General features: G+C 39.5%; 1 protein-coding gene across 12 annotated transcripts in view; it reads right to left on the bottom strand.

Moving 5' to 3' along the window:
• PTPRT (protein tyrosine phosphatase receptor type T) overlaps positions 1-23,629 on the bottom strand; it is a 1,101,260-nt gene that overhangs the window by 219,526 nt on the left and 858,105 nt on the right. For all 12 annotated transcript variants that reach the window (XM_043884333.1, XM_043884327.1, XM_043884332.1 and 9 more), the window contains exon 12: positions 19,413-19,686. In XM_043884333.1, the coding sequence (XP_043740268.1) occupies positions 19,413-19,686 (274 nt within the window). The remainder of the gene's footprint in view (positions 1-19,412; positions 19,687-23,629) is intronic.

The raw sequence follows: 23,629 nt of genomic DNA on the forward strand, positions 1-23,629 counted from the left end.
AGGACACCAGACTGAGTGAAATGAGACAGACACAGAACAAATGCTGCAGGATTTCACTTTTACGTGGAATTGGGGAAAGTGGAACATATAAAAGCAGAGAGTGCTGGTTGCAGTGGCCAGAGCATAGAGGAAATGGGGAGATGCTGATCCAAAAGTTAACAAGATGCATCAGTTTTGGAGGTTTGTATATTACTTGCTTTTCATACTTGGAATTTGCTAGGAGAGTAGTACTTAAGATCTAAGTACTCTCACCACACACAATGGTGACTATGAGAGGTGATGAATTTGTTAATTAGCTTGATTATGGCAATCATTTCACAATGGAAGGAAGGGTGAAGGGACAAATTAGGGGTATGGGATTAACAGATACTAACTACTACGAATAAAACAGATGAGCAACAAGGATATACTGTATAGCTCAGGGAATTACAGCAATTATCTTGTAATAACTTATAATGGAGTATAATCGTCAAAAACATTGAATCACTATGCCGTACACCTGAAACTAATACAATATTATAAATCAACTGTACTTTGAAAAGAGTCCAAAACAAGCCATAATGTCCATCATGTTGTACATCTTAAATATACACAATTCTTATTTTTTAATTACACCTCAATAATGCTGGGAAAAGTGCTGGCAGGAAGAGGTTAAATAAGAAATGATAAAACACATTGAAAAGTATAAGAAAAAGATAACTATTAGAACAAAAATAAAAAGCTTTCTAAGCATCAAAAGAAATTTTAAAATAAAAGAGGAAAACACATCAGCAAGAATTACAAAATTAACATAGTAAATTATGATATAAAGAATATGTGATAGATTTGAAACCAAACAGATCAGTCACGTCAACAAACGTGAATGGGTTTAACCCATATAATTACATGGGAAAGATTTCAAAGGTCTCATAAAGCAAGACCCAACTATCTGGTATATAGAGGGCATCCCTGTGGCTCAGACAGTAAAGAATCTGCCTGCAATGCAGGAGACCTGGGTTCAATGCTTGGGTGGGGAAGATCCTCTGGAGAAGGGAATGGCTATCAGTATTCTTGCCTGAAGAATTCTGTGGAGAGAGGAGCCTGGCAGGCTGCAGACCATGGGGTCACAAAGAGTCTGGCATGACTCAGAGACTAACACTTTTTATTTCACTTTCATATCTAAAACAAAGTCATTCTGAAAGGCAACAATAAAGGATTGAGAGAAAGTATAAATGGCAAAAAAAGAAAGAATAAACAAATGAACAAAAGAAAGCTATAGCAGTGATCCTGATATCAGAGTTATAAAAAGCAATTTTAAAAGTATATATATATATATAACAAAGAACATTTTAATGTTAAATCCACAATTAACAAGAAAGGTAGCAGGCATGAGAATCTATGCACCAAAAGCCACAATGATACCTTTATGAAGTAAAAGGAGAAGAAGGGGATGACAGAGGATGAGATGGTTGGATGGCATCACTGCCTCGATGGACATGAGTTTGAGCAAGCTCTGGGAGTTAGTGATGCACAGGGAAGCCTGGCGTGCTATAGTCCATGGAGACACAAAGAGACAGACGCGGCTGAGTGACTGAACTTAACTGACGAAGTAAAAACTATAGAAGATACAATAATAATAGAAGACTACTGTCAATATAAGACAGATCAAGTGGCAAAAAAAAAAAAAAAAAGAAAAAGAAAAAATAGGCAAGGATACAGAGAGCTAAAATAATTTAGCAGATCTTGTAGCTATGTGTCAAACCGTACAGCCTGATAGCAGAGAAAAGCCTTCTCCTATGAGCTTATGAAGCATTCAGAAAACTTACCATATATCAGCTAATTAAGAAAGCATTGCTATGTTGAATAAAGTAGAAGTATTTTAAGAAATATTGCATGGTTACAATATAATAAAGTGATAAATTATTAAGAGTATGAAAAAAAGAAAACCTGACTAGGTCCATTCACCTGGAAATTTACAAAATAATTTCTTTTGGCTAACTTCTAGGTGAAAGGGGAAATTGTAAACAAAAATTTAAATATTTATAAACAAAATGATGAAAACGCTACATACTGGAATCTATAAAAACCATTTAAAGCAGTGACTAAAGAATATCAGTAAAATGAAAGAAAGAAAAAAAAAATTCCATCTAGAAAAGAAACCAGGAGCATAGAAGGGAATAATAAAGGCAAAAGGTTATTGAAATAGAAAAGAAAAAGACACTAGAAAAAGGAAAAAAAGAGGAAGCACCAATGTATAAGGAAATGGCAAGAAGGAAACAACCACTGAAAAAGAAGAAATTTTTAAAAATGAGACAACGTTTCAGACCTCTGAAAATAATTCTGAAAAACTAAATGGAGTTGATGATTTCCTAGAAAAGTATAGCTTATAAAATAGATTTGATAAGCGATAAAAACAACAGATCTACTTTGAGAGAATAAACAGAAGATATGAAAGAACTATGTCAGAAGAAAAACACCCTGCTGACTTGTTTTCATAGGGAATTTTCTATTAGACTTTTAAATATAAGATAGGACTGACAGAAATTGTTCTACAGCATGGAAAATGAAGCTCCATTTTTTAAAATTAGTATATTTTAAAAATTGTATTTTATTTTGGAGTATAGTTGATTAACAATGTTGGGATAGTTAAAGGTGTACAGTAAAGTGACTCAGTTACTCCCGTATAGGCTGTTAACACAGTATTGGTCACAGTTTCCTGTACTAGACAGTAGGTTCCTGTTGGCTACCCATTTTAAATATAGCAGTGAGTACATGTCCGTCTCACACTCCCTAACTATCCATAAACGTTCTCATTTTTAAATGAAACCAGTATAACACTGACACCTAAATTTAGGGGAGATAACACCAAAAAAAAAAAAAAAAAGGAGTGAGAAATTATAGACCAATCTTAATTTTGAATGTGTGAAACTACTACATAACATGTTGGTGAACAGAATCCAACACTGCATTGAGAAAAAAATAATGCCATGATCAAGTGGAATGTATTCTAGAAATGCAAGGGTGGTTGGATGTTAAGAAGTCTACTCATATAGTATACCATATCAGCAGATAAAAGGAAAACTCATATTATTTCTATTAATGAAGAAAAAGCATTTGACAAAATCTAATACCCATTTCTGATTAAAAAAAAAAAAGCTCAAGAAAACAGAAATCGATCAGTGTATCAGTATAAATCGATATATACATGAGTTCTAACACCACCATCTTACTTAATGGAAATCTACTAAAGGCATTCTCTTTAAGATCAAGAATAAGAGTAGAATGCCCTCCATTTCCACCACTCCTTTACATCATACTGGAAGTTCTGGTCAGTGCAATTGGATAAAAGAAATCAATTAGAGGCATACAGATTGGAAAGTAAACTTTTATACATTTTCTTGTAGAGGGTGTAGCAGTATATCTGAAGATGCACAGAGAGTCAATGATAAAGGTAGCAGGATATAAAATTAACATACAAAGTGAATAGTAACCACAAACACAATTGACCTCACATAGAGGCTATCATGCAGCAAATATCATTCACAATGGCAACAAAGATTAAATACTTGGTATTAAGCTCAGCAAGAACTGCAAAATCTATACGCAGAAAACTTAACAACACTCTTGAAAGACACAAAAGCAGACTTGAACAAACAGAAAGACATTCTCTGTTCTCAGCTAGGATAATTCAACATTGTAAAGATATTAGTTCACTCTAATTAATGTAAAAGTTTAGTGCACTTCCAGTTAAATTACTAATAGGCTTTTTATGGAGCTAGAAAAGTTACTGCTAAAACTTTTATGAAAAAGTGGACACCCAAGAAGAACTAGGAAAGCACTGGAAGAGAAAATCCAGGTGCGGGGACTTGCCTTATCAGATATCAAGGCATTGAGCCTTTACAATTAAAGCTATGTGGTACTCCCTGGAAAAGGGAATGGCCACCCACTCCAGTATCCCTGCCTGGAAAATTCCACAGACAGAGGAGCCTGGTGGGCTATAGTCCATGGGATCACAAAGAGCTGGATACAATTGATCATGCCCACACAGACACCACACACACACAGACACAGTGTGGTATTAGTGTATAAATAGTCAAAAAGGTGGGTGGAATGCAACTTCAGGTTTTTCCAGAAAAAGACACAAGAACATATGAAAATTTAAAACATGAGAAAAATGGCACCTCAAATTATTGGGGCAAAGATGGACTTTTTAATAAATGTTGCTAGGACAACTAAACAGACATTTGGGAAAAAAACATAAAATTAGACACATACTTTATACCATGCACAAAAATGAACACCAAACATCAGAAATGTAAATGAGAAAAACATTTAAACTTGTATAAGTTCTGGAAGCAAACAGGGTGAATTCTTTTATAACGTTGGTATAAGAAAGGCTTTTTCACAATGTCTCAAAGTCTAGGTGTAACTTTAAAAATGGATGCATTTGACTACATTTTTGGGGGTGGGACAAAAATATTATAAGCAAAGTCCAGAAAATTACAACATATATCACAGACAGAAAGTTAATATCTTAAAAATTGTGGGGAAAAAGGTAAAAATCCTGATAGAAAATTGGGCAAAGACATACACATATAGTTAAAAATTAAATAAAAATATCTCCTAAATATATGAAATGATGTCAATCTTATTTTTTTATAAGAGAAAGGAAATTAAAACTACATTGAGATACAATTTCTTCTTATAACTTTGACAAAAATTAAAGTTAGACCACACAAACTATTGGTAAGGCAGTAGAGAAACAATTTGAAACACTGCTGGATGAAAATTGATTCAACCTTTAAACAAGGGAATTTAAAAACATCTATCAAAACTACATATTTGTCTACCTTTTGATCCAACAATTCTGCTTCCAGGAATACATCTTGAAGACACATTTTTTACAATATATATTACAGAAAATATATATGTACACAATACTTTATTGTAGCAAAATTTGCATTTGAAAAATATTGGAAATAATCTATATGTCCACACATACAAAGCGATTGAGTAAATTAAGATACATTTACATAATGGTCAGGAAGATCCCCTGGAGAAGGAAATGGTAACCCACTCCAGCACTCTTGCCTGAAGAATTCCACGGACAGAGGAGCCTGGTTGGCTACAGTCCATGGGGTCACAAAGAGTCAGACATAACCGAGTGACTAACATTTTCATTTCACTCTTCACTTTCATTCCCTCACCCCCACAGTGCAAGCCCTGAATAAATGATTGTTGGATTTTTATCCTCGTCACTATAATCAGAGAAGAGCATGACCAATGATGACACAATTTTGCAGAATAAACAAATATGGACAAGGTATGGGAAACCAGGTTCGAGACATGGCTTTGACCTTGGACAAATCACTTTCCCACTCCAGACTTCAGTTACTCATTCTGCAGAAAGAAAGGAACTATACGCTCCTATAAGCTCCCTTCCAAAACTACATCTCATGCTTCCCATTCCTCAGCATCAGGACTTTGATGGAGCAGCTGTACAAATTACCCCCTAATTGGGATGTCAGAGCCTGGTTCCTCTGGGCCTCATGGAGAGAGGCTTTGACCTTCCAGCAGGGACTGGAGGTTCTCAGGACTAAACCTGAGCTGTCCTTCATGCCTCCCTGCACAGCTCTTATCTGACCTTAATGATCCCCACTCTCAGTGAGTGATCCTTTGAGCTGTAATTACTAATTGATGTTTGTAAAGTCTTTGAAATTCACAGGTGACAGATGTAATCAAAGGCCAATTTATTATGATAATTGTTATTAGTACAGCTCCACATTATTTATTGATGCTAATGGCAGGGCCAGCAGGTGTTTCAAGATTGAGTAGGAGACTGAGGCTGGCCATGTTTGCAGGGAGAACGAGAACAAATGTGGATGTGGTGGGGAGGGTTGGGGGTCTTTCAGGGGCTTCTGCTGGTTGCAATTCAGCCAGATTCTATTTTGTGAGGTTGTGACTCAGCATGAAGCATGGCAATAACTGGACAGGACCACCTAACAGCATTTTTACATGCGCAGGTTCAAATCCAGGTCCCTCTCTTGCTTCTGGAATGTGCTTCAGCAAATCATAGCTGTTCTGAGTCTTGGCTTACTCATCTGTTAAATGAAGATACAGATAGTATCATGTTTGCTGTGGTTGGATAATGGCTTTGAGGCAAGTAAAAGTAGATGTGAGAAGACCAGCTTGTGGGGTGGGGGTGGGCTTGCTGAGGTTTCCTAAGGAAGAGATTATGGTATTCAGAACGAGGATGGTGGCACTGAAGATGAAAAATGTATGTGGATGGAAGAGAATAGTAGAGTGAAGAACCAGCAGGACTTGGTGACAATTGGAAATAGATAGTGAGGTATATCTTGGGTAACCCAGACTTCTGAGATAGAAAAGTCTTAGGGATGTTTTTGAAGGGAAGGAATTATTTTAAACTGCCTACTATTTCCCTCAGTCTTGGGTAGATTTATTTGAATCTCCTCTCAACAATGCATCCAGAGAAACTGAGTTTTTGAGTTTGCAAAGTTGGGAGCCATGATGAAAAAGATGGAACCAGACCCAAATTTAGCCTTCAAGAAGGGCCTACAGAAGAACTAACTTCTGTACATGTCCTTCTATAAACACAACATTCCTGACCTTGCTTTTGGAATCTCGCTCTCTTTCTCTCCTTGATGCATCAGGCAGGTCAGCTGGTATCTTTGTATACCCCAGACTTCACTGATTTTACTTCTCTTTCCTGACTCAGCAAACATTTTTAACCCATCCGTCTATTCAAATGTTTGTGCATTCACAGATTTTGCTTTTTCTTTCCTGAGTAAATCCCCACATCCTGCCTCATACTTATCACCAGTGATATTCTAATAATGATATCTGATATGAATTCAGTGTTTATTGACCACAAACCACTATGATAGGCATTTTAAAATGCATCATCTTGTTAAAAATTTACAAACATTTTTATATGGTTGATACTATGGGCATCAAAATGTTCTGAATAAGAATGAGACTCAGAGAGTCCAATCACTTGTCTAACATCACATATGGTCAGTGCCAATCTATGCAATAGGGAAGACCCCATGCTAGGCATTATGGGGGGGGGGAAGCTTTGAGAACCATTAGTCTTATTTAGTGGCATTAATTAATAGTATTAATGCTGCTATACAGCACAAGAAACAGAATCCTTGAGTGTAAGTAGCTTCATTATTTCAGTTTACTCTTGTATGACAATACTGATGGATAAGGAGGTAGTGGAGTGTTTGAGCAAAAATGATACTATGATCTTAACTGATATCTCCTCAAGGTTCCTTATATAAGGATATATGCAATACATCCCTCTCATAAAAAACAGGCACATGTTTCTGTCGAGCAAGAGAAACTATGTGAACCTGCCACATGCCCCTTTTTGCCTTGGCTTCCAGGAAGCTCAAGAAGTATAAGCAATGTTCTACCTCATTAGCCACATAGACTATAACTCTGGCCCAACGATAACCTTTCTACCAGTAAGATTCTTGAGTTAATTAAAATTTTATTTCAACTGTATATACATATTCATATGTACATGAGTATATTCACATATGTACATGAATATTTACATGAATATGTACAAACATACACCCACATGCTAAAATGTTTATGTGAATGGAAGTAGATATGTATATACACATAATGCTGAATTTCTACCCACAAATTCATACATATCCATGTTAGCAACACCTTCCTTTGAAAGGTGCTTAGGAATGTGCAAAGAGTTATCATTCCTCCTGTTTATTCCTCACAAAGATCCCAGTGAGTTTGGGTGGTCATATCTCATCCCCATTTGACTGATGTGGAAACTGAAGTTTAGTAGGCCAACACTCACTTCATGTAGCTATAAAATGGCTTAAACTCATGAATCCAGTTGCCAGATTCAGAGTTTTCCCCACTTTTTCACCATTTGGGAGCCAACTGGGCTGAACTTCATGGAGACCCTCCACTTGGAACGGGCCTGAATAGAGGCAGAAAATCTGCTGCATGGAAACTTAGGCTGTCATTTTCATGAACCTTTTGGGGATGGGTGTCTGGAGCATTGACGCCTCAAGATTCAGACTGACAAGATTATCAGCTGTCAACATTTGGGTAACCTTCATTTCCTTATCCAAATGAGTTTAAAGTATTGCATTGAAAGGAAAATGTTCTTGGTCCCTCAGCTCTCATACCATGATAATAAAATCTGTAGGAACTGTAAGTGAGTGAAATAATAAATTAGCAACCTGGGAGAGCTCATCTTGGTATTTGTACAAGGTGACACTTGGGGAATTTCTCTCCACATGGAAAGAGAAGTCTGAGACTTAATGGGGCTTCAACAGAAATTCAGAGCTTCCTAAAGCAAGTGATAAGTCTCAAAGGGTTGAATGGAGACCCAGAGGGAGACATGCCCAAGGGGTTGGGTGATCCCCAGGAGAGAGAATCCCTTGAGGACTGGGAAGGAGGCCTGGGCAGGTAGATGGGGCATGGAACCCAGCCTCAGGGGACAGATAAGAACTAGGCGGGGAGGTTTGGCAGGCCAAAGCTTTCCAAAGTGGTTACAGAAAGATGTGATGATGATCCTGGATTCCTAATGTCTATTTTTCAGTTCTCCTTCCCACTTTCACAGAGCCAATAAAATCCAGAAATATGTTCCTGACATAGGACTATGGCAACAGAGTCAGAAAAAGGATATATAGAGGCCTTTGATTAACAGTTTTTTTTTGTTACATTGGCTCAGCCACTGATGGCTAGGAGAGATTTAAGGTTTTCAGATGCCTCTCAGCCACACTGCATGGTAAACTTTGAAGAACCATGGCCTTTTAAAGTGGAACAGTGTCACAGGGAGTGCTAGACATTTCTTGACCATATCCCCATGGAGGTAAACAGAAAGTTGTTAGCAAAATCCTTCCATCTGTATGAAGTAACTTGAGATACCATGAGATTTCATGGTGCTTCTGGTGGCACACCCATGCACTGATTTAAATGGAGTCATTTTGTGAGACCAAACAAGAGCTAGTGTACATGAAAACATCTTGCTTAGTGTCTGGGATGCAGGAGGTGCTCAATAATAGCGAGTTCTCAGGTTCTGTGATAGAAATTGCACAGGTACTTCAAGAGTAAGTCTTGTTATATCTACCTAAAGAAACAAAAGACCTATACATAGAAAACTATAAAACACTGATGAAAGAAATCAAAGAGGACACAAACAGATGGAGAAACATACCGTGTTCATGGATTGGAAGAATCAATATTGTCAAAATGGCTATTCTACCCAAAGCAATCTATAGATTCAATGCAATCCCTATCAAGCTACCAACGGTATTTTTCACAGAACTAGACCAAAGAATTTCACAATTTGTATGGAAATACAAAAAACCTCGAATAGCCAAAGTAATCTTGAAAAAGAAGAATGGAACTGGAGGAATCAACCTGCCTGACTTCAGACTCTACTACAAAGCCACAGTCATCAAGACAGTATGGTACTGGCACAAAGACAGAAATATAGACCAATGGAACAGAATAGAAAGCCCAGAGATAAATCCATGAACCTATGGACACCTTATCTTTGACAAAGGAGGCAAGGATATACAATGGAAAAAAGACAACCTCTTTAACAAGTGGTGCTGGGAAAACTGGTCAACCACTTGCAAAAGAATGAAACTAGAACACTTTCTAACACCATACACAAAAATAAACTCAAAATGGATTAAAGATCTAAATGTAAGACCAGAAACTATAAAACTCCTAGAGGAGAACATAGGCAAAACACTCTCCGACATAAATCACAGCAAGATCCTCTATGACCCACCTCCCAGAATATTGGAAATAAAAGCAAAACTAAACAAATGGGATCTAATGAAACTTAAAAGCTTTTGCACTACAAAAGAAACTATAAGTAAGGTGAAAAGACAGCCCTCAGATTGGGAGAAAATAATAGCAAATGAAGAAACAGACAAAGGATTAATCTCAAAAATATACAAGCAACTCCTGCAGCTCAATTCCAGAAAAATAAATGACCCAATCAAAAAATGGGCCAGAGAACTAAACAGACATTTCTCCAAAGAAGACATACAGATGGCTAACAAACACATGAAAAGGTGCTCAACATCACTCATTATTAGAGAAATGCAAATCAAAACCACAATGAGGTACCATTACACACCAGTCAGGATGGCTGCTATCCAAAAGTCTACAAGCAATAAATGCTGGAGAGGCTGTGGAGAAAAGGGAACCCTCTTACACTGTTGGTGGGAATGCAAACTAGTACAGCCACTATGGAAAACAGTGTGGAGATTCCTTAAAAATCTGGAAATAGAACTGCCATATGACCCAGCAATCCCACTTCTGGGCATACACACTGAGGAAACCAGATCTGAAAGAGACACATGCACCCCAATGTTCATCGCAGCACTGTTTATAATAGCCAGGACATGGAAGCAACCTAGATGCCCATCAGCAGATGAATGGATAAGGAAGCTGTGGTACATATACACCATGGAATTTTACTCAGCCGTCAAAAAGAATTCATTTGAACCAGTCCTAATGAGATGGATGAAACTGGAGCCCCTTATACAGAGTGAAGTAAGCCAGAAAGATAAAGAACATTACAGCATACTAACACATATATATGGAATTTAGAAAGATGGTAACGATAACCCTATATGCAAAACAGAAAAAGAGACACAGAAATACAGAACAGACTTTTGAACTCTGTGGGAGAAGGTGAGGGTGGGATGTTTCAAAAGAACAGCATGTATGCTGTCTATGGTGAAACGGATCACCGGCCCAGGTGGGATGCATGAGACAAGTGCTCCGGCCTGGTGCACTGGGAAGACCCAGAGGAGTCGGGTGGGGGGGGAGATGGGAGGGGGGATCGGGATGGGGAATAAGTGTGGATCTATGGCTGATTCATGTCAATGTGTGACAAAACCCACTGAAATGTTGTGAAGTAATTAGCCTCCAACTAATAAAAAAATTAAAAAAAAAAAAAAGAGTAAGTCTTGTTAATTACGAGAACTTGAAAGAAAAGCTTAGGGCACAAGGGTAAATGTGGTGGCCATAAGGGATATTTTCAAACATCCCAGTCCTTCCTCTAGGCACATAGCTGGAAGGCACTGCTTCATTCCTTTTTGAAGTGTTAAGCATGACTGCATGACCAGTCTTGTCCATTGGAATGTGAACCTCCTGTGTATCTTTCTGTGTGGAAGTCAGTGCCTTATTTGCCACATTTTCCTTCTCTGCCTCGGTGATTGTGGAGGTATAGATCAAGGCAGACTTTCCATCATCTTGAGTCCTTGAGTAACTAGGATAGGCAGAACCCCTATGCTGACGCATTCTGAACGCGTAGAAAGAGGGGGAAGTATTTTTCGTTTCTGGCAATACACTGAGATTTCATGGTTGCATGTTACTACAGCATAAATTAATTTATCCTAACCAATACAGGCTTCCTGGTGGCTTCCCTTGTGGCTCAGATGGTAAAGAAACTGCCTGCAATACAGGAGACCTGGGTTCAATCCCTGGGTTGGGAAAATCTCCTGGAGAAGGAAATGGCAACCCACTCCAGTATTCTTGCTTGGAGAATTCCACGGAAGGAGGAGGCTGGTGGGCTACTACCCATGGGGTCACAAAGAGTTGGACATGATTGAGTGAATAACACTAACCAACCAACCAATATGTGAGTTTTCTTACAAACTCCCTCATGGAATCTCTAAGACCCAAGCTATGTGACCTCCTGTGAGATCTTAACTGTAACCCATTCAAGCTTGGTATTTCCACATGTTCTCATTCTATGGTCCATCTGAGCTTTTTTTCATGTGACATATGAATAGTCACTAAAGTAAAAAGAGAATGAGGAGATGAGGTTGGGAGGGGCAAGATCATTCTCCAAAGACACAATCAATTATATCAAAAGATTCAACAGAAACAAATGTTGCGCTTGGAATCATGTATGAAAAGTTAAACTAAGAAAATAAAGCTTGGGGTGGGGTGATAAAGCAATTGAGTCATGGGTGAGTTAGGCAGTCAACAGCTGTAATGACATGTAAAGACCTGAGGTCCAATTCCCGAGGTCCTCCAGAGTTAGGAAGTGATTTGCTTCTGTGTGAAGTCTATGGGACAAATGGCGATGTATCAGGTGAAGGATGCTTCAACCCTCCCCTACCTCAAGAGAGGAGCTTCAGGAAAGCAGTGAAAAAGAAAGAGAGAATCAGAACTACAACAACTGTCATGGATGCATTATATGTATTGTCTCATTTACTCTCCCTACATTTGGGGGCCATATATCATTAATCATATTATATATCTTGAGATGCTAAGAAACCAGCTCAAGTTCACACATCTGGGAACAACCATAACTCAAAGCTAAGCCTGTCTGCTGCCTGATTTTTTTTTTTTCTATCCGGTGCCTCACTAAAACCACCCATGTGCAAATATTAGTTTAACAGGGTGCGGACACAACTAAATATGGTTTCTTCCAATTCATTCAGAGACAGAATTTTTCCTAACCCAGCTCTACCTGGATCATCCCAACTATTATGATGTGATTATACTGCAAACACGAGGACTCATTCAGAATAGCGTCTGCCTTCCAACTGCTCTCAAGAGTTCAGGAGCTGGAAGAGGAAATGAGACATAGAGAATGATCACCCTTCTACTTCCCACTTCTCTTATTTAGCTCACCATTTGGCAGAGGCATCATGAAGGTTAAATATGCCCCCACATGATGAAAAGGATTAGCAAGGGAAGAGGCTTCTCTCTGCATAAACAGAACAGGCACAACAGCACTGCCCAACAAACCGGGGCTTCTGAAGGATATCTGCGTGAATTTGCCACACTTGTTTTGCATTCAACCGTTAATTATGGTCCTTTCAACTTCACAATCATGGCTAATGGTGGTGGGGATGCAGAGAACAGTGGATTCAGCAGACCTCATTCTGGGGAGAGTGGGGAAAAAACAATGTAAAACTGCACCCACCCGCTGTTTACAACGGAGACAGCTACTCTGGGGTACCATTTGGAAGATTTGGAGGAAATCGAGGCTGCCCAGGAGCCTGAAGCTTGGGAAATGAGACAGCTGGGCAAAGTATTACTGCTATGATCGAAGGAAGGTCCTTTATGGCTCATCTGTCTATGGGGAAAATAGCTCTGAGCCATCTCTCTCATGCTACACTAAATGGAAATTCAGACTTTACTCACACTTACTTGGTGCCTTTCAGTATTCGAGATCATTTCTCATTTAGTCTTTGAAATGACTGTGTGAAGTGTGTATTGCAATTTCCATTTTATAAGTGAGGAAACTGAGACTCACAGACAACAAGCAGCAGTTTGTACTCTCATCCATTCATCAGAAGATGACTGTTACACTATGTGTTAAATACTGTACTCAGTAAGGAGAATACAACAGCAAACAAGAGTTCCTACTTCCTGGGGCTCTAAGTCTAATGAGACAGGCATGCACTGCAAACAAACAAACAAAAACAAGTGCAATTAAAAATACGCACAGTGTTGCAAAGAACAGGTCAACAAATAGTGAGGGCTGATGTGGATGGTTCTTAGATAATATGGTTGGAAAGTTCCCAGAGGATATGACACTGAAGATGACACCTGAAAACTGAAAAGGTACTAGTTCTTCAAAGAATGAAGAAGAGAGACTAGGATAAAATAACAGCCTGTGCGAGACCCCTGGAGTGAGAAAAATATATTGGAATGTGTGAGAAATAGTGCCTTAGAAAATGGTTCAAGGGAGGAAAGGTAGTTGAAATGTAGCAAGCATGGTTTAACTATATCTGGAGCACAATTCTAGGTTCTGGGCATTCCTTTCATGGAGAGCATTGTAAAAAGGAGTCTGTCTATGAGAGAATAGAATAGACAAACAGAGTGAAAGAGGTATAGAAATCATAGTGTATGAGAAATAGAAGTAATTGCATGTTAAATATCAATGAAAGATGGCCTGGGTGGACAGGGATTCTGGCTGATACTGTCATATTTTCTCCAAAAGGCTGACGTGGTAAAGAACGATTCGATTTGTTCAAATCAATACAAGTGTCCAAGACTATAGAGTTAAGGAGGCAGAATTTGGCTTTATAGAAAGGAGAAAGTTCTAACTATTGTACTTGTTTAACAAAGGAAGCAACTTTTCCCTCCAAAGAATTGCAGTGGTCAAGCTGAGGCTATATAATGCCTTGCCAAGAACATTTTATTAGAGATTTCTATGTTGGCTTCTGGTGTACATAAGATGACACTTCAAAATCATCCAATTCTAAAATGCTATAGATTTGTAATGGTTGTACCCGAAACAAATGGTTACAATATGGCCTAATTCCCGACAGGCGCTGAAAATTCAGCACCAAGGACAGTGCTTCAACAGCTGGGACTGCCCTTTGCTATTACTATTTGTAAGAAAGCATAAATAGGCAAATGAGGTATTACTAATGTGATCAAAATTCCCAGCCTAAGTGCCTGTAAACAATTCACACTTCATGAAAGTGGCTGGGAGGACTCTGAGTACCTGTCTCATAACACATAATACTTGGACTCTCCATAGTGTTTGGAGGACTCAACTGAATTATTCCACATTTATATAGTTCACTGTGGAGTTTACCAAATGTCTTTACTCTTATCCTAATAATAGTTAAGATTAAATGAGTGACCTCCACATTCCTAAACCTAATAATCTGACATATTATTTTACTTCTCCCTCCCTCCTTCCCTCTATCCCTCTTTCTCTTCCCTACTAGACTATAACTGCTATGAGGGTAGGGATTTCTTTGTCTGTTTGGCTTACTGCTTTATTCCAAGCACTCAGAGATAAAAGTGCCTTTTGGCAGGGCACATATTGTGCTTGCTAGATGTTTACTTAGTTAATCAATCACACCTAACTCTTTTAATAGGTAACTTAAAAGTCACCCAGTTACGGGGTTTTATGTGTAAGTAGTCTGACTGTAAAGGCTAAATATCTAACCACTCTGATAAGCTGAAAAACTATCCTTAATATTCATAGAATAAATATATATGGCCCCTAAAATTCTCTTACCCTGTTCTGATGTTCTAGCTGAAACTTTAGATGGAAATGGAAGCAATGAAATTGATTGATAGTAAATCATTCAACCTTGCCCACAACCATCCTGCAACAAATGGCCATTTCTGCTTTCCTTTAGTTCATTTTAATGTAATATAACTTTGCCCTAACCTTTGTTTTTAATCTTCTAGAGATATAGATTTGCTGAATTCTGGTTTTTACTTGACTCAAGACATTTTACCCCTTCATGAAGAGAGCAAAGCATCACTTTAAAAAAATCAAATAGAGTGCTTCTGTTTTCTGGCTTGCTTTATAGTTACTGATTTTCATGTTTACTTATAGTTTCCTTTGTTTCTTCCATTTTCTTTGAAGATTGCTGTTTTCTGGCTTTCTATGATAGATTGGAAGGCTGCCTTTTTGTTTTAAAAAAGAATACTTAAAAAAAAACAAACGTTGGTATCAAAAATAAAGTAGTCATTATTTATTCCATCCTGTCCAAAGTGGGAAAATTAGCAGATTTTTATTTACATTCATCAATTCTTCAACTCTTTCTGTTTTTGTTGATATAAGAGTGAATTACATCCCCAGATAACAGCTGTAAATTTTTTATATCTTTAAGTAACTGTTTTTTTAATATTAACCTCTTTGCAATGTGTTTAGAACAATTATTTTAGCATTAATATATTTAATTAGTTTCCAGGCTCACTATGCGTCTTTTTATTTCATATTTTTCTCTTTGCGATTTCTTTCTTTTGATTCATTGCTTGGCCAACTACTGTCTGTATGATTTTATAGAAGCAGGGCCGGTGGGAGCCTCTGGATGGTGAGAATGTCTTTGTGATGTGTTTACATAAGAACAACAACTTGGCCGATAAGAAATTTGCAGGCTATAACATTTTCTCCTCAAAAAATCCTCCAGGCTTAACTGCATTGTCTGCTCCCCTTTATGATAAAGAGCAAGCTGAGGGACCAAGCAGAGGCTTGACAGACTGAGGTTGACTTTCCTGTTCCTATGTCTCTTTTACCCAACTCTTTTCAGTAAAAGTTAATACTATGCAATAATTTGAAATGGTGTGTAGTTTTTTTTCTTGCTAGAAAGATACAATACTCTGAGTGCCCAGCTCCCACAGCTTTTCCCTCTATGTTCCTGTGAGGTAGACTACACCCTCAAGACACCTGGCATAAGCAACCATCCAATTCTACTCCTGCTCGGGCTTCATTGCAGCCAATCTTAGGCCCCAGATGAGGGTACATATGGTGTGGGTTCAAAGGCATGAGTAACTAAATGGTCATATTTATCTTGGAACCAGGAGTAGAAACTGCCTCTTAGATGAGATAGCTTCAGAGTGGGGTGACTTTTTCCCCTAAAGGCAAACCCTCATGTCTTCAAAAGGGGGGTCTAGGGCTTCCCTGGTGGCTCAGTGGTAAAGAATCCACCTGCCAATACAGGAAACACAGGTTCGAGCTGTGGTCCAGGAAGATACCACGTCTCAGAGCAACTAAGCCCGAGTGCCACAACTACTGAGCCTGTGCTCTCGAGACCATGCACTGCAACAAGTGAAGCCTGGCCGCCTGGAGCCAGTGCTCCACAACAAGAGAAGCTACCACAGTGAGACGCTCACGCACTACAACTAGAGAATACCCCCCACTTATCACAAGTAGAGAAAAAGCCTGTGCAGAAGACCCAGCACAGCCAGAATAAAGTAGTTTTTAAAAAAGGGGATCTATTGTATGACGTCTGGGGAGCAAGACCTCCAATATTCCTCCTACTTCATCTGCTGCTCTTCTAGGACCTACCATGCTCAGGTTGGAGAAATTGCTCCTGGGGTCCAGTTTCCTAGGTTCTGTAGACTTGGTCTGTTGTTGGGTTTTTAGGAGAATTTTGGGAGAAATGTGATAGCAGGTGACGTGAAGGCAGCTATGACTCTGTTCCACAGCATGGAAACCCAGCAGCACTTCTTGATATGTTGCCAAGAGCAGGGAAAGCCGCTCTTTCTTAGGGCTGTGCTGAACCAAGAAACTGGCTAATATGGGATACAGAGACGGGCTCCCAGATGCTTCTGGCCATCTTGACATCTTCCTCCTCAGTGTATCAGAGTGTTGTATGAAGAGGCCAGATCACAGGTGCAAGGCAGTCTGGCGGCTTCTTTTTGTAGTTTTATACTCTCTGTGAGGAATGTTCCTTGAACCAGTAATGGATGCAGAAATGAAATACCAATGTGGAATCTATAAATGGTTATGTGGACGTTTTAAATGTGAAGTAGTTTCTCAATCCAGGTTTCTCATAAAGTAACGACGGCCACTAACAGACTAGACTATCTTGGCCACCCAGCATCTACCCAGGCTATTCTCTAAGGACTTCAACCACAAATCTTGCTTTTGTTTCAGGTTTTCCTACCCCAGTGAGCTTCTCACTTCTCCAGACACACTGTGGAATGTGACACATAGCAGATTCCCTTATGGTTATAGAAGCTCTTCGAGGGCACATACTACATAATCTTAATATGAACTACAGGGCTTAGCATATGTCACTGTTCATTATATATCTGTTGAATGAAATATGGCAACTTGGAATATGTCCATAAAAACATCACAGGCAGAAGATACTTGAGTACAAGAGGAACTAAAGATAGTTAGCTTGCAGAGCATAAGACCAGATGGGTTTGTGTGTGTCTAGAGGAGAAGTGAACTGAAAAAAAAAAATACCAGCTAAGAAGGTGATTGCATTGGCTCTACTGGGACCTAAAAGTATGGATCAAGAGCAATGGGTAGAAGCTATAATAAAAGATTTACTTAAGTCAGTTAAAAAAAAAAAGCCCTCAGTCACAGCCCCCACAAAGATCAGCAAGTTATCATATAAAGAAGTGAGTTATTTGTTACTGGAGTTATTCAAGAATAAGCACTGACATCATCAAATAACAGGTGCTGGAAAGGGTGTGGAAGAAAGGGAACACTCCTATGTTGCTGGTGGGAAAGTAAATTGGTGCAGCTACTGCACAGAATATTATGAAGGTTCCTTAAAAAACTAAAAGTAGAGTTGCCATATGATCCAGCAACTCCACTCCTGGACATATTTCCAGAGAAAACCTTAATCTTAAAAGATATATACATCCTAATGTTGATAGCAGCACACTACAATAGTCAAGACATGAAAACAACCTAAATGTCCGTTGACAGCTGAATGGATAAAGAAGATGTGGTATACATACACAATGGAATCCCACTCAGCCATGAAAAGAATGGAATAATGCCATTTGCAGCAACATGGATGGGCCTACGGATTATCACACTAAGTGAAGTAAGTCAGGCAGAGAAAGACAAATACCATATAATGCTTATATGTGGATTCTAAAAAATATGGTCAAATGAACTTATTTACAAAAGAGAAACAGACCCACAGACATAAAGAACACACTTATGAACACACTTATGGTTACCAAAGGGGGAAAAGGGTAGGAGAAGGACAAATTAGAAGTTTGGGATTAACATATACAAACTATTATATAAAAGACAAACAACAAGGTCCTACTATATAGCACAGGGAACTAGATTCAATATCCTGTAATAAACCATAATGTAAAAGAATATGAAAAATATGTGTATATGTAACTGAATATATATATATATATATGTGTGTGTGTGTGTTACTGAATCACTTTGCTGAACATGAGAACATAACACGACACTGTAAAACAACAATACTTCAATTCTTTTTTTAAAAAAAGGGATAAACACTAACATCTGTTAACTGTGATATTGTTATGTTGGCTGAAGCACTCTCTTGTGTCTAGGGGAAGGGAGGGAGATACTGGATGACCTTTCAGATCCTTTCTAGCCCTGTGATCTTGTGATGTTATGACTGACACCTCTTATTAACCAAAAAAAAAAAAAAAAAAAGAAAAAAAAAACTGACACAGAAAAGGTTGCCTTGTCTTTGAGAGAAAAATATTTTCTAATGTGACTACCAGTAACGAGAAAGTGGTTAGTAGTCACTGATTACCTAAAATAGGTATGTTCAGGGCATTCATAGAAATCACATTTATAGGTATTCTTTTATAGATGAGAAAATTAAGACTCAGATCTGAATATGATTTTCCCCAGTGAAACACCTTGCTATCCTCTAATTCAGTGGTCTGAGAACATTTTCTGTAAAGGGTCACAGAGTAAATACTTCAGGTGGCAGAGAGTCTCTGTTGCAACGACTCAAGTGTCCTGCTGTAGCATCAGAGCAGCCATATACTATGAAAATGAATAGGCATCACTGTATTAAAAAAACAACCCCCTCCGCCCAACAAAAGGCTGATCTGGATGCTTTGGTCCATGGGCCTTCATATGCCAACCTCTCTCTAAAGCGATGCTGCCTTCTCATCTAAGAATGGGCAAACAAGGCAAGAAATGGCCTCCATGTGGCCATACTTACTCCGTTTGCTTTGCTGAGGGCCTGGAAGTAGATGCTGTAGCTTTTCAGAGGGGAAAGAGGAGGGTTCCAGTAGCCATTGTAGGTCTTGTTGTCACCCACTGTAAATGGCTGGGTGACAGGCAGGTTGGCAGGCTTCAGCTCGGCAGCAAAGTAGTGCAGAGAATCAAGGCTGGAGGCGTTCCTGTAGCTCACCGGCACTGAAAAGCACTCGATGATGTCAGCTGCCCTGCGTGACTTCTGAAGCCGCTCCTCCTTGACAACCAGCTGATAAACACTGAATGGGAAAGAGGAGAGGCAGATCAGCAACCCTCTGGAGGGATGAACTTGTTATTTACCATCATCACTTCTATGACTGAAACCTCCCTCCAGAGTTTCAGGCTTCTAAACCTGCCACTGTGCAGAAACAGATCTCCATTTAGATGTTCCAAAGGGCCAGTTCACACTGGATACACCCAAAATGCAACTTGGTTTCAACCCCTACAAACCCCTCCTCCATTTCTTTCCTTAGTGAGGGGAGCACTGTTCATCACGTGGCCAGATCTTGATTCTGGGGGCTCATCCTCATTTCCTACCTCCTTGGTTTTCACTCTGCTCCTCTAATCAGCAAGCTCTGTTGACGTGACATCAGCAATTTGCACCTGCCCTTCCCCTTTGTTCTCTTCCCATTATATTGTAGAGGTGGGGCACTTCCCCATCTCTTAGCTGAACTCAGCTGGTCTCTTTGTCTCTAATTTATGTGATCAACTCACCAGTCAATCCACTAACCTCCCTAAACATAAACATTGTCACTCTTCAAGCACTTTGACAGACTCTCCACTATCTGAACGATATAATCTAGACTCCACATCCTGGCACTTGGGGGCACTTTGTGTCTGGTTTGTAAACTACCTCTCAGAGAGTCTTATGGTAGGCCCCTGACTGCAGCTTCTCCAAAACCCCTGCTACTGCACAAACATCCTTTGGACCCTATCCCGCGCCATCACCAACTGGTGCTTCCTCCACCTGCAGTGCCCTCTCATTCTACCCACTTCTGCCTGTGGAAGCCTTTCTCTAAAAGCTGAGCCTGTCTTTCATCTCCTCCATGCAGCAGGTCTAGGTCTTCCAAAGGTGAATGAGTAGGTCTTCCCCCCTACTCAACTCTCCTACCACTGATTAGTGGCTGTCTGCCTGGGACAGCAATAACGTGAGCTTGGATCTGCTGTTTCTCTGGCTGGACAGTGACCTTTAAGACAGTGGCAGTTGTGGCTTAGTTATCTCTGCTTCACCCTCTCTCTGTCCACATACTGCTCAGCAGATTGCCTGATACCTGTGTGCTGATCAGTGAATACTTGTTCAAGTGGACCAAACTCAACTAAATTGAAAAGAAGCCAGAAACCCAATCTGACGGAATGTAGAAATCCAATTCAAGAGAAAGTGATTCCTCTAGGCTCCTGTCTAGTGATTGCACACATTTCCTTCAACTTAGAAGGATGTAAGAAGCTGTTAATGTGTGAAGAGAGATGCCCAAGGCTTTATTAAACACCAACTGTAAGCCAAATGGGTAGGCTATGGAGAGAAGCAAATCATCTCTCCAGGGGTCAGTCTGTAACCCCACTGCCCCTTTCTCTCCACCAATCTAATTACTGAGGACTCACTTGTCAATTCAACCAAACTCAGCAGCCAGACCAGAGATGAGGGTGCTGAGGCTGCGAGGCAGAGTGCCCCATGAGTGTCAAACTGCAGCAAGAGTAGAGATCCAGACTCTCGATGCATAGTTCAGTATCCTTTCTTTTTCTCTACCTTCCTTCCTACTCCATAAGCCAACAAAACAAACAGAGGGCCTTCCAAGCATTTTGTGTGTTTGTCTTACTCGGCGGCTGAAATTATACAGCTCTATCCCACCCAGCCTCGTCTGAAATCACAAAGGCTAGCAAAGGGTATTTTTTTGGGTTAAACTGTGTTGTCAACATACGGTTTCCATACAATTGGGATTAATGTGCCAGAGCACAGCCAGCAACTCCCTGAGGCCCACTGTGTCTACAGCTTGTCCATTCAGAGGCAAATGCGCAATTGCAGCTGGGAAGCTGTAAACTATTTTGTCATATAAATCTTTCTGCCAGGAATCTAGCCTCTCTGAAAGATCTGGGACCTCTGATTAAGGAGGAGGAAGGGAAGAAACAGTCACGCGAACTGTGCAACCTTCCTTCCCCTGACACACATGCTTTAGGAGGAGGTCGGAGAAAGAAGCAAGAGAGTGGGCATTATTTGTGTTTCTGTGCTAACTTCACTCTCATCATCATTCTCTTGAAAACATATTTATTGAAGCTCTTTTCAGCGTGCTGGTGATGATTAAATCACACCTAAATGAGAACACCTCCCGCAATCATATCTCTAGGGTTGGAATGAACTATTCAGGATTGTTTGCAAAGAGAGAGGATTTTATTTTGTAAGTAGAGAATCCCGGGGAGTACGAGAGAATAAAATATTCTTCTTATTCTATGCTCACCTCACAACATTTACTCACACGTTTCCCCTCCCGTGACACCTTCTCTATTTCTCTCAATGAGAAGGTGGACATTGATGACCATATTTTCCTCATAATTTTTCCTAAGGGTCTCTTCTTACAGGACCTGAAACCTGGGCTGCAGCTTCATCTCAATGCATAAGGCCAAGGCTCATCTGCACCTCTCTTCATCTCCTCACCTTCAATGTCCATCATTCATCCTCTTTCTAATGTGACTGACAACCCGCACCCCTCTCCTTCCTTGACTTTTCAGACCCAGGCTCGCCAGCAACTTCTGTATTTTAGTTTCAGTGTCTCCTGAGACAAGAAAACTCTACTCTGGTCCCAGACCCAAGACCCCAGCTCTCAGAGGACAGTTGTCTTAGATGCCTTTAACAGCAAAACCTGTAGGCACCTCTGCAAGCTTCGGAGAACTGTGCCGTTGGACCCTAATGCCTCTTCTGCTGTTCAGACTGATACGATAGATGATGCCTCACGCTTCTCTGACCACTCACCACTGAGGGGTACCAACATCCTTTCAGACCATGACTCCATCACAGACATATCCTGTGATGCCCTTTCTCTACCCGGGGAAGAGACTGCTAGTCAGAGACTGAATCCATCCATGGTCAGTTGATTTCTGACAAAAATTTCAAGACAATTTGATGACAGAGGGATAATCTTTAAGCAAATGATGCTAGGTCAACTGACTATCCACATGCAAGAATCTAAACTTAAATTCACATGAGACATTTCTCTGTACAGCAGTAATTAACACAATATAAGAAATTATCTATACTTCAATAGAAAAAAAAAAAAACCTTGTTCACAAAAAAGTTCACATTATACATAAGAACAGAGAGAACACGTCATAACCCTAACTGTAAGAGCTAAAGTTATAAATTCTCTAGGACAAAACATAGGAGAAAATTTTCATGACCTTGGATTATGGAAAGGGTGTGTGAGTACAACACCAAAAGTATGATCCGTGAATGAAGGGAGGGAAAGATCAATTGGATATCATCAGATTTTTAAAAACTGGTTTCAGAAGGTGCTATTCAGCAAATGAAAAGACAAGCTACACATTGAGAGAAAATATTTGCAAATTTTATGTATGATGACTCTCCTCCAACATACATAATGATCCATTAATAGTCAATAATAAAAACACAAATTACTCAAATTGAAAGTTGGCAAAATATTTGACTAGACATTTCACTAAAGGTAAAATACAAGTGGTTTATAAACTCATGGAAAAGATGGTCAATTTAAAGAGCTGTGACCAAGACGGTGGAGCAGGAAGACCCAGAGCTAAAGCTCCTCCCATGGGTATGCCAAAATTACTACTACTTATAGAGTAGCTATCGATGAACGTGACCTGAAGACTAGCAGCAAATATTTTCCCAAACTGAAGATACAAAAAAGAAACCAAATTTATATGTGGAATCTAGAAAGCAAACCATTCAATATTACAGTAATATCAGATTAATCCAAGTCTATGCCCCAACCACTAATTCTGAAGAAGCTGAAGTTGAACAGTACTATGAAGACCTACAAGACCTTCTAGAACTAACACCAAAAAAAAGATGTCCTTTTTCTCATAGGAGACTGGAATGTAAAAGTAGGGAGTCAAGAGATACCTAGATACCTGGAATAACAGGCAAGTGTGGCCTTGGAGTACAAAATGAAGCAGGGCAAAGGTTAACAGAGTTTTGCCAAGAGAATGCACTGGTCA

Source organism: Cervus elaphus, chromosome 23 (genome assembly GCF_910594005.1).
Source record: "Cervus elaphus chromosome 23, mCerEla1.1, whole genome shotgun sequence".
Taxonomy (NCBI): Eukaryota; Metazoa; Chordata; class Mammalia; order Artiodactyla; family Cervidae; genus Cervus; species Cervus elaphus.